We start from the raw sequence: 15053 nt of genomic DNA, 5'->3' as shown, positions 1-15053 counted from the left end.
ATGAACTTCTGAGCCTATGACACATCAATGTAACATCTCCCAAGGGTGAGGGGAGGAAGGAGGCACAGGAAATTGCAAAGATGAAGTCCTGGATGATGTGGGATGGCATCAGGGAAAGAGTATTAAATTTTCTATAGAGAAGGAAGAAATTGGGCCAGATGCAGTGGCTCACACCTAGAATCACAACATTTTGGGAGGCCAAAGCAGATGGATCACTTGAGCCCAGGAGTTCAAGACTAACCTGGGCAACATAGCAACACCCAGTCTCTACAAAAAAAAAAAAATTACAAAATTAGCTAGGCATGGTAGCGTGTGCCTGTAGTTGTAGCTACTTGAGAAGCTTGAGGCAAGAGAATTGCTTGAGTCTGCCATGAGGTGTGATAGTGCCACTACACTCCAGCCTGTGCTACACAGCAAGACCCTGTCTCAAAAATATATATATAAAAGAAAAAGAGAGAGAGAAGGAGGGGGAGAAATTGTATACTTTGAATGGGGGTGTTACCTTACCTGATAGAAACAAATACTGAAAATTTGTTTCCATCAAACAACAGAAGAGAATATACTAACACTTGGCATTGGAATTAATCAAATCAATGTTGTATTCACAGGGAGGAGTAGAGGATGAAGTGACCCTCTCCGCCTATGTTACTATTGCCCTTCTGGAGATTCCTCTCCCAGTCACTGTAGGTACCAGCTCAATCCCATTCCCTACCACGAAAACTTTAGACCTTTTTTCTGGAATGCCACCCTGTTAAGGGCTGAGTCTCAAGTCTCCTTTGGTTCAATGATAAGGCACTTCTCAGACTGATAAGCTCTTTGGTTGATGCATTAAGAGGGATTTACACTTGGCCAGTAATCCCCTTAGACTATGTATCAGAACTAATCCTAAAAACAGGTTCTGTAGTCTTATTCTTTGGGATTGAACTATAAAGCGAAGTGATTGAAAATACTTTTCTATTTAAATTTAATGAATATCTAGCTGTCTGCCTATCTGTCTGAAATCCATTAACATCTGACTGTCAATATCCAGCTCTTGGTTGCTCTGGCCTCTATTCACCCTGGTTTGACACAACCATCTTTTTGCCTTTACAGCACCCTATTGTTCGCAATGCCGTGTTCTGCCTGGAGTCAGCCTGGAATGTAGCAAAGGAGGGGACCCATGGGAGCCAGGTCTACACCAAGGCATTGCTGGCCTATGCTTTTTCCCTAGTGGGAAACCAAAATCGGCTTAGAGAAATACTGAACTCACTTGATGCAGAAGCTGTGAAAGAAGGTGAGAGCACTTATAAGTGGGAGCTGAACAATGAGAACACATAGACACAGAGAGGGGAACAACACACACTGGGGCCTGTCAGGGAAATGTGGGGAGGGAGAGCATCAGATAAATAGCTAATGCATGTGGGGCCTAATAACTAGGTGATGGGTTGATAGATGCAGAAAACCCCCATGGCACACATTTACTATGTAACAAACCTGCACGTCCTGCACATGTATCCCAGAATTTAAAATAAAATAAAATAAAATTTTAAAAAGAAATAAATAAAAAGTAAAAGTTAAAAAAGTGTGCAAAAATAAGGTGAGAGGAAACAGCAAATGGTACTAAATTTCCCTCTCCACTTACACTGATTCTACAAAAGGGGGAGAAATATATTTCTGCTGAAATATTACAAGCTTCATCTGTAATTCTTTAGCCAAGTCATACATTATGAGATCAGAACACCTCTTACAAATCTATCTTCTCTAGGACTGCATAGGTTATACAGAATAGAATATAATTATAATACTGCAGATAAATTGCAGAATTTTATTTCTACTTGCTAAAACAAATATAATAGACAAATATATCCATTTTCTCATGATTTCTGCCGACTTACTTGAATGAAAAGAGGTACATCTCTTCCACACTCCCCTGCAACTCCCTACCCAACACCATCCTGGCTGCACCATGCTCCCTTCATGCTCCACGCTCCTGATAAGCTAGCAGTGCTGTAGTCCTTTTCAGCTATCGTCATAATGATCTACCAGGATCTCATCAGTAACACTGGAATGTTCTGACATTTACAAGATCCAGAGATGGAGGAAGGGCTGCCTGGAGGTGGAGGGGAAGATGGTCAGTAGGACAGAGGGTGACATTGGTGACTCGCTTATTGGTGGAAATGCCTCCACTAATGTTTCGTACGGCAAAGATACTGGAAGCAGAGTAATCACTGGTGTTGATATTGTCATGAACAATCACTTGCAGGAACCAACTTCACAGAACAAGCCTACAAGAAGTACATCAAAGCTGACATAAAGTCAAAGGCAAACTTGAACAGAGACCAGAAAGAGTAAAACCTTTTATGACAGAAGCTACAGAACAAATCAAGTGCACTTTTTGCTCATCTCAAAAACTACCAGTTCTTCACTTGATCTTAAGTCAAAAGGCTGAGAAGTGATAAAAACTACCAGTTCTTTGTCAGTGAAAACATGAACCCACATAGCATGGCGCCTCTGCTGGACTACCGTGAGGGTGGTATGACTCCATAGATGATTTTCCATGGTTTAAAAATGGAAAAGTGCTAACAAATTTGGCAACTACTTTGGATGTATCACCTATCATTCGTAACTGTATTCTGCTTGATATCCACACAGCACCAGGATTTAGACAAGTGGGACTGATGTCATCTTCAGATCTTCATTTATTTTGACCACGATTTATTCGGAGTGGAGGCATTGTTTTTAAAGAAAAAATGTCGTATACGTTGTCTAAAAATAAAATGCATTCCAACTCATTTGAAAGAGCGTCTTTTAGTTTAGTATATATTTAAACTCAATCCATTTTGTGGTGTTCCTGGAGAAACTGGAGTCTGGTTGTAGACCACTACTAGAAACATTATGACGGTCAAGAGATCATTTCTACAGCAGAAACTATGTCTGAGACTGGAGCACAAAAAGTCAAGAATCAAAAGTTTTAATTCTGAGTTGAATTAACAGGAAAGAACATGCTTATGGCAGTGCCAATATTTGAAGTGGAGCCTTAAATATTTTATCACTTACAATAGAAGTAGTTAACTCTGGAAGAGATGACCAAAAGAATGAAAAGGGACTGATTCGATTGGAGAAAAAAAAGAAAGAAAATAGATGCAAGAGAAGAAAGAAAATGCAATAACATTTTCAAAGTATTTTTATCTCTATTTGCCAGAGAGAGAGGCTCACAAAAGTCATCTGAGATCAATGGTTAGGTTTTATCCTCTAGTCTATACTGCATTTCTCAGGAAATATAACAAACAATAAAAGAACTCTCTCTACCACTTTTCTCTTCTATCAGTCCAACTAAAATAACATTTGAGAGATTAATGTGTCTGCTCTATGCTTCTTCCTCCTTCAACCTACCCTACCTTCATCCCAACAGAACTAAATCAAGTTTGACATAGAAGTATGTCAGTGGGTTTTAGGAGTTTTAGTGGATTCTATAACAGAGAAGACCTTGCTTCTCCTGTATTATTTCCATGTATTATGAATGTGCATTCTCTTATTTACCAGTTGCAATTGCTTATTTACTGGTTACAGTTATCTCCTTTTTCTCACCCTTAAGACAACCTCATCCATTGGGAGCGCCCTCAAAAACCCAGGGCACCAGTGGGGCATTTTTACCAACCCCAGGCTCCCTCTGCTGAGGTGGAGATGACGTCCTATGTGCTCCTCGCTCACCTCACGGCCCAGCCAGCCCCCACGTCACGGGACCTGACCACCGCAACGAACATTGTGAAGTGGACCATGAAGCAGCAGAATTCTCAGGGCGGTTTCTCCTCCACCCAGGTCAGTGGTTCCCAAAGAGTCTTCTGCTCCAAGTTCACTTGGCAATTGGAAGACTTAAAAATAGAACAGTTACAGGAAAACAGAAGGTAATTATTAAAACATAGAAGAAGTATTAAGGAATATTTGAGGACCATGGGAATTTAAAGCAAAGATTTAAGACATCCTGCACAATTTTCACTAAGCCCTATGTTAGTATATCAGCAACACGGAGACTTAAAACAATCATATTTACCCTCTAAAGCTGTGTTATGGTCAATGGACACATTCTAGACCAGAGCTTTTCAGCATCAACACTATTGATATTTGAAGCCAGATCATCATTGTAAAGGAGCTATCCTCCACATTATAAGATGTTCAATAGCATCCCTGGCCTCTCCCCCTTAGGTGCCAGTAGCACCCCACTTCCAGTTGAAACAAGAAAAAATTTCCTCCAGTTGGGAATCAGCATTCCAGACATCTTCAGAATCTAACAAGAAATCTTCTAAGATGAATCCCCCCAGAAAATGTGATTAAAAGGACAGTGACTAAGTAAAGTTCACATTGATATTTTTATGATTGAGGTGTTCCATTTCAACTACTACAAGTAACTCTGCCTCTTCCCTCCTTTCTACTCTCCCTGAGAGTGCTCTTCTTACTTTCCATTTAGGTTGATTTTTTTTAAGCTGAAGCTCTTGAAAATATATTTTTCTAGCATAATTCTAAAATATTTTATCGAGAGTATAAATGATTGTATTAAACATCCAGAGAGTCTGGCTTTTCGGTCCCATATGTCTTCTTTCAACATTAGGATCTACATTGTGAAACTTTGGTTTTACAAGGAGATTAGGTGGGGGAAATAAAAACAAGCTAGATGAAAAGAAAAATAAACTCAAGAAAGAGCAACTTGACTCATGCCATTCTTATGAACAGTAAAATTTTTTTGCATATGATAACATTTATTAAACTTCTTATGTTCATATATATATGTATATATAATTGCTCTTTAGGTTCTGGGGTACACGTGCAGAACATGCAGGATTGTTGCATGGGTACATACATGGCAAGATGGTTTCTTCGCTCCATCCCTCCATCACCTGTATCTGGCATTTCACCCCGTGTTATCACTCCCCAACCACCCTAACCCCCTCTGTCCCTCCCCTATTCCCCTCAACAGACCCCAGTGTGTGATGCTCCCCTCCCTGTGTCCATGTGTTCTCATTATTCAACACACACCTATGAGTGAGAACATGAGGTATTTGATTTTCTGTTCTTGGGTCAGTTTGCTGAGAATGATGGTTTCCAGATTCATCCATGTCCCTGCAAAGGACATGAAGTCATTGTTTTTTGTGGCTGCATAGTATTCCACGGTGTATATGTGCCACATTTTCCTTGTCCATCTATCATCAATGGGCATTTGGGTTGGTTCCAGGTCTTTGCCATTGTAAACAGTACCACAGTGAACATACATGTGCATGTGTCTTTATAATAGAAGGATTTATAATCCTTTGGCTATATGCCCAGTGATGGGATTGATCGGTCAAATGGAATTTCTGTCTTTAGGTCCTAGAGGAATCGCCACACTGTCTTCTATGATAGTTCAACTAATTTACACTCCAATGAACTGTGTAAAAATGTTCCTATTTCTCCACATCCTCTCCCGCTTCTGTTGTCTCCAGATTTTTTAATGATCACCATTCTAACTGGAGTGAGATGCCATCTCAATGTGACTTTGATTTGCATTTCTCTAATGACCAGTGATGATAAGCAGTTTTTTAATATGTTTGTTGGCCTCATATATGTCTCTTTTGAAAAGTGTCTGTTTACGTCCTTCACCCACGTTTGAATGGGTTTGTTTGTTTGTTTCTTGTAAACCTATTTTAGTTCTTTGTAGATTCTGGATATTAGCCCTTTGTCAGATGGATAGATTGCAAAAATTTTTTCCCATTCTGTTGGTTACTGGTTCACTCTACTGATTGTTTCTTTTGCTGTACAGAAGCTCTGCAGTTTAATTAGATCCAATTAGTCTATTTTGGCTTTTGTTGCCATTGCTTTTGGTGTTTTAGTAATGAAGTCCTTGCCTAAGCGAATGTCCTAAATGGTTTTGCCTAGGTTTTCTTCTAGGGTTTTTATGGTGTTAGGTCTTATGTTTAAATCTTTAATTCATCTGGAGTTTATTTTAGTATAAGGTGTCAGGAAGGGGTCCAGTTTCTGCTTTCTGCACATGGCTAGCCAGTTTTCCCAACACCACTCATTAAACTAGGAATTCTTTCCCCATTGTTTTTGTCAGGTTTGGTCAAAGATCAGATAGTTGTAGATGTGTCATTGACTCCAAGGCCTCTGTTCTAGATCTCTGTTTTGGTATCAGTACCATGCTGTTTTGATTATTGTAGCCTTGTAGTATAATTTGAAGTCAGGTAGCGTGATGCCTCCAGCTTTGTTCTTTTTGCTTAGAATTGTCTTGGCTATGCAGGCTCCCTTTTGGTTCCATACGAAGTTTAAAGTGATTTTTTTCAGTTCTGTGAAGAGTGTCATAGGTAGCTTGATGGGGATAGCATTGAAGCTATAAATTACTTTGGGCAGTATGACCATTTTCACAATATTAATTCTTCCTAACCAGGAACATGAAATGTTTTTCCATCTGTTTGGGTCCTATGTTATTTCCTTGAGCAGTGGTTTGTAGTTATCCTTGAAGAGGTCCTTTAAATCCTTTGTTAGTTGTATTCCTAGGTATTTTATTCCCTTTGTAGCAATTGTGAATGCCAATTTGTTCTTGATTTGGCTCTAAGTCTGTTATTGATGTATAGGAATGCTTGTGATTTTTGCACATTGATTTTCTATCCTGAGACTGTTGAAGCTGCTTATCAGTTTAAGGAGATTTTGGGTTGAGATGGTGGGGTCTTCTAAATATACAATCATGTCATTTGCAAAGAGAGACAATTTGACTTCCTCCTTTAGTAATTGAATAACCTTTATTTCTTTTTCTTGCCTGCTTGCTCTGGCTAGAACTTCCAATAGTATATTGAATGGGAGTGGTGAGAGAGGGCATCCTTGTCTAGTGCCGGATTTCAAAGGGAATGCTTCCAGTTTTTGCCCATTCAGTATGATATTGGCTGTGGGTTTGCATAAATAGCTTTTATTATTTTGGGATACATTCTGTCGATACCTAGTTTATTGAGAGTTTTTAGCATAAAGGGCTGTTGAATTTTGTCAAAGGCCTTCTCTGCATCTATTGAGATAATCATGTGTTTTTTTGTCTTTGGTTTGGTTTATGTTGTGGATTACATTTATAGACTTGCCTATGTTGAACCAGTGTTGCATCCCCAGGATGAAGCCTACCGGATAGTGATAGATAGACTTCTCGATGTGCTGTTGCAATTGGTTTGCCAGTATTTTCTTGAAGATTTTTGCATCTATGTTCATTGTGGATATTGGTCTGAAGTTTTCTTTCTTTTTTTTTTTTTGTTGAGGCTCTGCCTGGTTTTGGTACCAGGATGATATTGGTCTCATAAAATGATTTGGGAAGGAGCCCCTCTTTTTGGATTGTTTGGAATAGTTTCAGAGAGAATGGTACCAGCTCCTCTACGTATGTCTGGTAGAATTCGGCTGTGAACCCATCTGGACCTGGGCTTTTTTTGGTTGGTAGGCTCTTAATTGCTGCCTCAACTTCAGACCTTGTTATTGATCTCTTCAGGGTTTCAACTTCTTCCTGGTTTAGGCATGTGAGGGTGCAAGTGTAGAGGAATTTATCCATTTCTTCCAGGTTTACTGGTTTATATGCATGCAGTTGTTTGTAGTAATCTCTGATGGTAGTTTTTATTTCTGTGGAAAAAGTGGTGACATCCCATTTATCATTTTTTATTGCATCTATTTAATTCTTCTGTCTTTTCTTTTTTATTAATCTGGCTAGCAGTCTGTCTATTTGGTTGATCTTTTCAAAAAACCAGCTCCTGGATTTATTGATTTTTTGAAGGGATTTTTTTGTCTCTATCTCCTTCAGTACTGTTCTGATCTTGGTTATTTCTTGTCTTATGCTAGCTTTTGAGTTATTTAAATCTTGCTCCTTCAGCTCTTTCAATTTTGTTGATAGGTTTTCAATTTTAGATCTTTCCCTGTTTCTCATGTGGGCATTTATTGCTATAAATTTTCCTCTAGACACTGCTTTAAATGTGTCTCAGAGATTCTGGTATGTTTTGTCTTCATTCTCATTGGTTTTGAAGAACATATTTATTTCTCCCTTCATTTCATTTCTTATCCAGTCAAAATTCAAGAGCCAGTTGTTCAGTTTCCATGAAGTTGTGTGGTTCTGAGTTAGTTTCTGAATTCTGAGTTCTAACTTGATTGCACTGTATTCTGAGAGACTGTTTGTTATGATTTCCATTCTTTTGCATTTGCTAAGGAGTGATTTACTTCTAATTATGTGGTCATTTTTAGAGTAGGTGTGATGTGGTGCTGAGAAGAATGTATATTTTGTGGGTTTGGGGTGGAGAGTTCTGTAGATGTCTATTAGATTTGCTTGGTCCAGGTTTGAGTTCAAGTCCTGGATATCCTTGTTAATTTTCTGTCTCATCAATCCATCTAATAGTGACAGTGGAGTGTTAAAGTCTCCCACTATTACTGTGTGGGAGTCTGAGTCTCTTTGTATGTCATTAAGAACTTGCTTTATGTATCTGGGTGCTCCTGTATTGGGTGTGTATATATTTAGGATCATTAGCTCTTCTTGTTGCATTGATCCTTTTACCATTATGTAATGCCCCTCTTTGTCTCTTTTGATCTTCATTAGTTAAAGTCTATTTTATCAGAGACTAGGATTGCAACTCCTGCTTTTTTTTTCTCTCTCTCCATTTGCTTGGTAAATCTTCCTCCATCCCTTTATTTTGAGCCTATGTGTGTCTTTGCATCTGAGATGGGTTTCCTGGATACAGCACATGGGTGGGTTTTGACTTTTTATCCAATTTGCCTATCTGTATCTTTTGTTTGGGGCATATAGCCCATTTATATTTAAGGTTAATATTGTTATGTGTGAATCTGATCCTGCCATTTTGATGCTAGCTGGTTGTTTTCCCCATTAATTGATGCAGTTTGTTCATTGTGTTGATGTTCTTTATCATTTGGTACATTCTTGGAGTGGCTGGTACTGGTTACGAACAGTAAATTTTTATCACTCTTTCATCTAATTGGTCATCAATCATGTACTTTAAAAAGGTCACTATTTTTGTCTTAACTTCTTAGTTTTAGACTCAGTCTTTGAAGGATATATTGAAGAAGACTGTAGATGAAAATAAATTGTGAAATTAATAAACATTAGTAGCCTTTTATTTCATTTGGAGAAACTATAGCACAATTTTGATAATGCCTGAAAGGCACAGAAAAAGGAAAAGCAATTAGTGAAGATTTACTTTAGGAGTGAAAAACCAGCTTCCCTCATGGTGGTTAACACAGACTTTGGGAGAAAATCCTAGGTGCCTAAAATTTACTCTTTGGGGCGGTTGTCCACTCATCTCTTCCAGGACACAGTGGTGGCTCTCCATGCCCTGTCTAGGTATGGAGCAATCACTTTCACCAGAACTGAGAAAACTGCACAGGTCATCATTAAGGATTCACAGACCTTTTCCACAAATTTCCAAGTAGACAGCAACAACCTCCTGTTACTGCAGCAGACCTCGTTGCCAGAGCTGCCTGGAGAATATGTGATAACAGTAACTGGGGAAAGATGTGTATACCTTCAGGTGAGTCTCCAGGGTTATATGGGGGAGAGTCAACTTTAAACTTGCCAATTGAAATGGAAGCTCTGCTCCTTCCTTCCTGGGAAAGTAAAGGGCAAAGCTGGAGATGTTACATAATGAAGAAGTGAGTAGTCCCAGAAAAAGAGAGAAACTGATAGTGTCTCTGTGGTTTCACAGACATCCATGAAATACAATATTCTTCCAGAGAAAGAGGACTCTCCATTTGCTTTGAAAGTGCAGACTGTGCCCCAAACTTGTGATGGACACAAAGCCCACACCAGCTTTGAGATCTCACTGACCATCAGGTAAGATGTTCTGACCTAATCAACTGATCTTTGACTCAAAAGCAACTTGGAACTAACAGAATTTTTTTTTTTTTGAAATGGAGTTTCATGCTTGTTGCCTAGGCTGGAGTGCAGTGATGCAATCTGGGCTCACTACAACCTCCACATACCAGGTTGAAGCGATTCTCCAGCCTCAGCCTACAGATCATCTGGGATTACAGGAGCCTGTCACCATACCCAGCTAATTTTTAAAATATTTTTATTAGAGACAGGGTTTCACCATGTTGACCTGGCTGGTCTCAAACTCCAGATCTCATGCAATCCTCCCACCTCAGCCTCCCAAGGTGCTGGAATTACAGGCATGAGCCACTGCACCCAGCCAGAACTAACAGAAATTAATAGTCCATTCAGAAGCTATGTTATTAGATTAATATAATTTAGAATGGATATATCTATAAATGAATTTACCCTTTTATCATTATGATGTTATCCTTTCTCTACTAAAAATACAAAAGTAATACATTAAATAAAAAATGAACCATATAGATGAGGTGTCCAATAACCATAGATATCTTTAAAACGCCAGTTAGCAAGATTCACTACCGAAGATTTTCATTTGATAGTTTTGGAGTGATGCTTAAACATCTGATGTATATTTATGTGTCCATTGTCAATGTTGCACATGTCCAGGGTACACAAATCTTTGTGGAATACTGTTAGGGATAATTTCTTAAAGACAGACAGGTTTAAGGTGACTCTTGAAAGAGAAAATCTGGCTTTCTTTCACATAAGAAACCCTAACTTCTTTTTTCTTTGACACTACAGTTACACAGGAAGCCGCCCTGCTTCCAATATGGTGATTGTTGATGTAAAGATGGTATCTGGTTTTATTCCCCTAAAGCCAACAGTAAAAATGGTAGGTGTATTTTAATCCTAATAGACCTCATACAAAAGGATGTTCTGTATCTCCAAATTAAGACCATACCAATATCAAATCCATGTCAACATTACTCTGCCTCAAAAAAATATTTTCCCCAAACCCAGGATATAAATGAACATTTCTTTGGCACTAAGCTAAGGGACATATGTGATACCAGATAAATGCACAAGGAGGCCCTATCCTTCAGCTACTCGTAGTTTAGTTAGGAATTTAAAGCCATGGGCACAAAAAATAAAACAACCCAAGAGAGATAGGATATGGTTTAAGAACCATACTGACTGATATGCACTAAAAATTTGTGAAGGAAAAAAATCAGTGTGAACTAGAAGTAACAAAGATGCCAGAGGGTCTAATGTTACTTGGTTATTGAAGAATAGTGGAACTCCTTACCTGAAAACAGTTAGCTTTCTTCTCTTCAGAGAATGGCTATTTGTCCCTTATTACAATCTGCTCTAGGTCTCACAGCATTCTCACACGTGTTCTCTAACATTTTGAGTTTTCCAACTCTTTTCAGCTTGAAAGATCGAGCTCTGTGAGCCGGACAGAAGTGAGCAACAACCATGTCCTCATTTATGTGGAACAGGTGAGGGCTCTGACGTCCTGGCTGAGAGTACGTATAGGTCATCTCTCTAAGTAAGTCTCTCTACTAGGATAGTAAATAATCAATATAAGGAAAACACTCATGCCCTTCCAGAAAGTTTCTTTATGCCAGGAAAAGAAGAGGGCAAATCTCCTTTGAACTCCATGTAGTGTTCTGTTATATTTTAATTATGTTAAAATTGAAATATGAGTATTTCCACAAAATTTAAAGTGTGAAATCAATAGACTAAAAGGTTTGCCAGTATTCCTGTTGTTTTAAAGACCCTCCCCAACAATATGAATAAGTATTAAATTTAACATGATAATAGGACAAAAGGTTTATTATGCATTCCTGTTATTTTAAAGACCACCTTCACAAAATGAATAAATATGACCCCAGTGAATGATTAATAATAATGTTAAATTCCAATATGTCACCATATAAAATAAAATGTGGATTTCACAAATATCTTCAAATATTACCATAAAACAAAGAAAATGTGTTATGTATCCAAACAGAAAGACTACTTTGCCATTTTAATTACAGATTGTATGAAACAATGTTTCTTCAGCTTAGAACATGTTCACGTGGGCCCAGAGAGTTAATTTCATAACAGGGGACTACAAAAGAATATGGTTGTCTCAGTTGCTTACAAGAAAATCTGTGAAAATTTGTTCACTCTAAAGAGCTCCCAAGGATGCCTTCTAAAACCTGACATCCACAAATGTCTGCTTACCTACAGACACTGGTGAAAAGGAGTCAAAGAACAATAAAGAATACGTTTTGCTCATGGGAGAAAGGAGGAGGCTTTCTAGGTTCTTGATTGCTCCCACTTTTTCTTTTAGGTGACAAATCAGACACTAAGTTTCTCCTTCACGGTTCTGCAAGACGTCCCAGTAAGAGACCTGAAGCCAGCAATTGTTAAAGTCTATGATTACTATGAGACAGGTGAGTGAGAGAAAACCGAGACAATTTATCTTCACCAGAGCCAAGAAGTGAATCCTGTTGTGACAGCTGATCCTGGTCTTAGCCCATTTAGTCAGAGTAATATTTCGTTTCTTTCCTCCAAGATGTACACTATAAAAAGGCCTTACTAAACAAATTGATCAATTGTGTTTTTTGAGTCAGAAACTGAAGAATTTTAAAAGAATGATAATATCTAGTCACGGCCCCCAAGTAGTTTAGAGACATAGGTAACATAGTGCAGATTAAAAGATTATATGACAAGGAAAGCCGATTCATGACAAGTGAGTCTTAGCGAGCTAAGCAATAAGTTTGAGAGGCAAAACAGCACAGAAGGCTGGTGCTTCGGAAGAACAAACAGGAAGAAAGACCTGATTTGGATCCTGGAGGGTAAATACAATTTTGGGGGTCTATAGAAGTAGGAAAAGTGTTTCAAGCTGGAACAATAATCTTAGAAAAGGAATTAAGGGAGCCAGCTGAGCAAAGTGAATAGAAGCAGAGAGGTGATGGAAGAAAGAACTACAGGTTAATGCAATTATGATAACTTTCCAAGAATTTATTTTTTTAATGTGTAGTTCATCAAAGAATACATAGCTTAATTCAATTTATAAAGCATCCAAAAACATATAAAATGAAATAAAATTTAGTTTAGTAATGCATACAAACTTGGGTAAAAATATTCAACAAAATAAAGGAATGGTGGCAAACATAAAATTCAAGATACTAGGTACCTCAGCGGGTGGGGTGGCATGTGAAGGAATCAGGCAGAGACACTTGAAGAACTTCAGAGGTTTGGATAGTAGTCTCTCTTTCCTTCCTTCCTTCCTTTCTTCCTTCTTTCTTTCTTTTCTTTCTTTCTCTTTCTTTCTTTCGAGACAGAGTCTCACTCCATCACCAGGCGCCAGGCTCAAGTGCAGTGGTGCGATCTCGGCTCGCCACAACCTCAGCCTCCTAGGTTCAAGCAATACTCCTGCCTCAGCCTCCCGAGTAGCTGGGACTACTGGCCCAGCTAATTTTTTGTTTTTAGTAGAGACAGGGTGTCACCATGTTAGCCAGGATGGTATCAATCTCTTGACCTCGTGATCCACCTGCCTCAGCCTTCCAAAGTGCTGGGACTACAGGCATGAGCCACCGCACCCAGCCTCTTTCTTTTTGTAAAATTATACTTTAAGTTTGTGGTACAAGTGCAGAATGTGCAGGTTTGTTACACAGGTATACACAGGCCATGGTGGTTTGCTGCCATCAACCCGTCATCTACAATAGGTATTTCTCCTAATGCTAGCCCGCCCCTAGTCCCCAAACCCACAGACAGGCCCTGGTGTGTGATGTTCCCCTCCCCGTGTCCATATGTTCTCATTGTTCAACTCCCACTTATGAGTGAGAACATGTGGTGTTTGGTTTTCTGTTCTTGTGTTAGTTTGCTGAGAATTATAGTTTCCAGCTTCATCCATGTCCCTGCAAAGGACGTGAACTCATCCTTTTTTATGACTGCATAGTATTCCATGGTATATATATGCCCCATTTTCTTTATCCAGTCTATCATTGATGGGCATTTGGGTTGGTTCCAAGTCTTTGAAATTGTGAACAGTGCCGCAATAAACATACATGTGCATGCATCTTTATGGTAAAATGATTTATAATCCTTTGAGTATTATAAATACCCAAAAGTGCTGTAATGAATGTACCTGTGCATGTATGTTTATATCTTTATAATAGAATGATTTATATCCTTTTGTGGATATACTCAGTAACGGGATTGCTGGGTCAAATGGTATTTCTAGTTCTAGATCAAATTCCCCAAGTATTTAAAATTTGAACAGCTGCTGTCTGAGCACGCTTCAATCCCTATCTCCATTCTCAGGGAATGAGATGATTCTCATTAATGATTCGGTTTCATTCTGGTCTATTTAGGTGGAGTTTTGACAATTCTGATAGGTTGTGCTTCTCTCTAGTAGTAAAGTAACTAGATAGACTTACCATGGTCCCTAGTTCATAGATCTTTTGTTTCTTCCCTCACCCAACGTTTCTTTCAGATGAGTCTGTGGTTGCTGAGTATATCGCCCCCTGCAGCACAGGTAAGAGATCACAGCTTATGGCCAGTACTAGACCCCATTAACCGGCTCTCCACTTCTTATTGTCTATGGCTGCCTTTGTGAGCTGATTAGTCATGACGGGTCACATGGCATATAAACCTAAAATATTTACTATGTGGCCTTTCACGGACAAAGTTTGCTGACCCTGCACTAGCTCACTCTGCTGCCCACATTTAACTGAATCCTCCTCAGAAGACCTTACAACCTCATGTTTTTCTTCTCTTCGTAGATACAGAGCATGGAAATGTTTGAGGACCACACAAGCTGTATATTTTGCTGGATTCTCTGTCCTATACATTTCCTTCGAAGGAATGGAGTTGTTTGTCTCTATAAAATAGACACTAAAAAGGCTTGCTGAATAAATATGTATTTCCGGCCAAACTGTTATTTGTTGCATCATTCATTCATCAGACATTAATAACATGTTCACATGATGAGTTATGTTGTTTCAAATACTGTAAAGAATACAGTTGTGCAACACATCTGCTTGTATTCCAAATGTGCATATAAAGTCAAAACAAGGATAATTTTAAATAAGTTCTAAGAGACATTAGAAAAAAATGTGCTCTTCGGTCTAGGAAGCTTTCATTTAGGAGCTAAAGGCAAAAGTATGTAGTATTGATTAATAATTAGAAAGGCATAAAGATTTCATGAGAAAGAATACCCTAAGCAAAAGCATCAAAAATTGATTTG

General features: G+C 38.6%; 1 protein-coding gene across 3 annotated transcripts in view; it reads left to right on the top strand.

Moving 5' to 3' along the window:
* Nucleotides 1–14741, top strand: part of PZP (PZP alpha-2-macroglobulin like) — a 71814-nt gene extending 57073 nt beyond the window's left edge. Inside the window, exons 27-36 of one of the 3 annotated variants that reach the window (XM_002752326.7) lie at nucleotides 609–683; nucleotides 1093–1273; nucleotides 3575–3798; nucleotides 9285–9503; nucleotides 9678–9805; nucleotides 10610–10700; nucleotides 11239–11307; nucleotides 12150–12252; nucleotides 14301–14342; nucleotides 14590–14741. In XM_002752326.7, coding sequence (XP_002752372.4) covers nucleotides 609–683; nucleotides 1093–1273; nucleotides 3575–3798; nucleotides 9285–9503; nucleotides 9678–9805; nucleotides 10610–10700; nucleotides 11239–11307; nucleotides 12150–12252; nucleotides 14301–14342; nucleotides 14590–14612 — 1155 coding nt within the window. In that variant the 3' untranslated portion in view covers nucleotides 14613–14741. Of the gene's footprint in view, nucleotides 1–608; nucleotides 684–1092; nucleotides 1274–2242; nucleotides 2772–3574; nucleotides 3799–9284; nucleotides 9504–9677; nucleotides 9806–10609; nucleotides 10701–11238; nucleotides 11335–12149; nucleotides 12253–14300; nucleotides 14343–14589 lie in introns of those variants that run through there. The other 2 variants (XM_009003572.5, XM_017975946.4) reach the window with 2 other exon arrangements.
* The last annotated feature ends 312 nt before the right edge of the window (nucleotides 14742–15053 follow it).

The sequence above is a fragment of the Callithrix jacchus genome, chromosome 9 (assembly GCF_049354715.1).
Source record: "Callithrix jacchus isolate 240 chromosome 9, calJac240_pri, whole genome shotgun sequence".
Classification (NCBI taxonomy): domain Eukaryota; kingdom Metazoa; phylum Chordata; class Mammalia; order Primates; family Cebidae; genus Callithrix; species Callithrix jacchus.
This window is presented reverse-complemented; position numbering and strand designations above follow the sequence as displayed.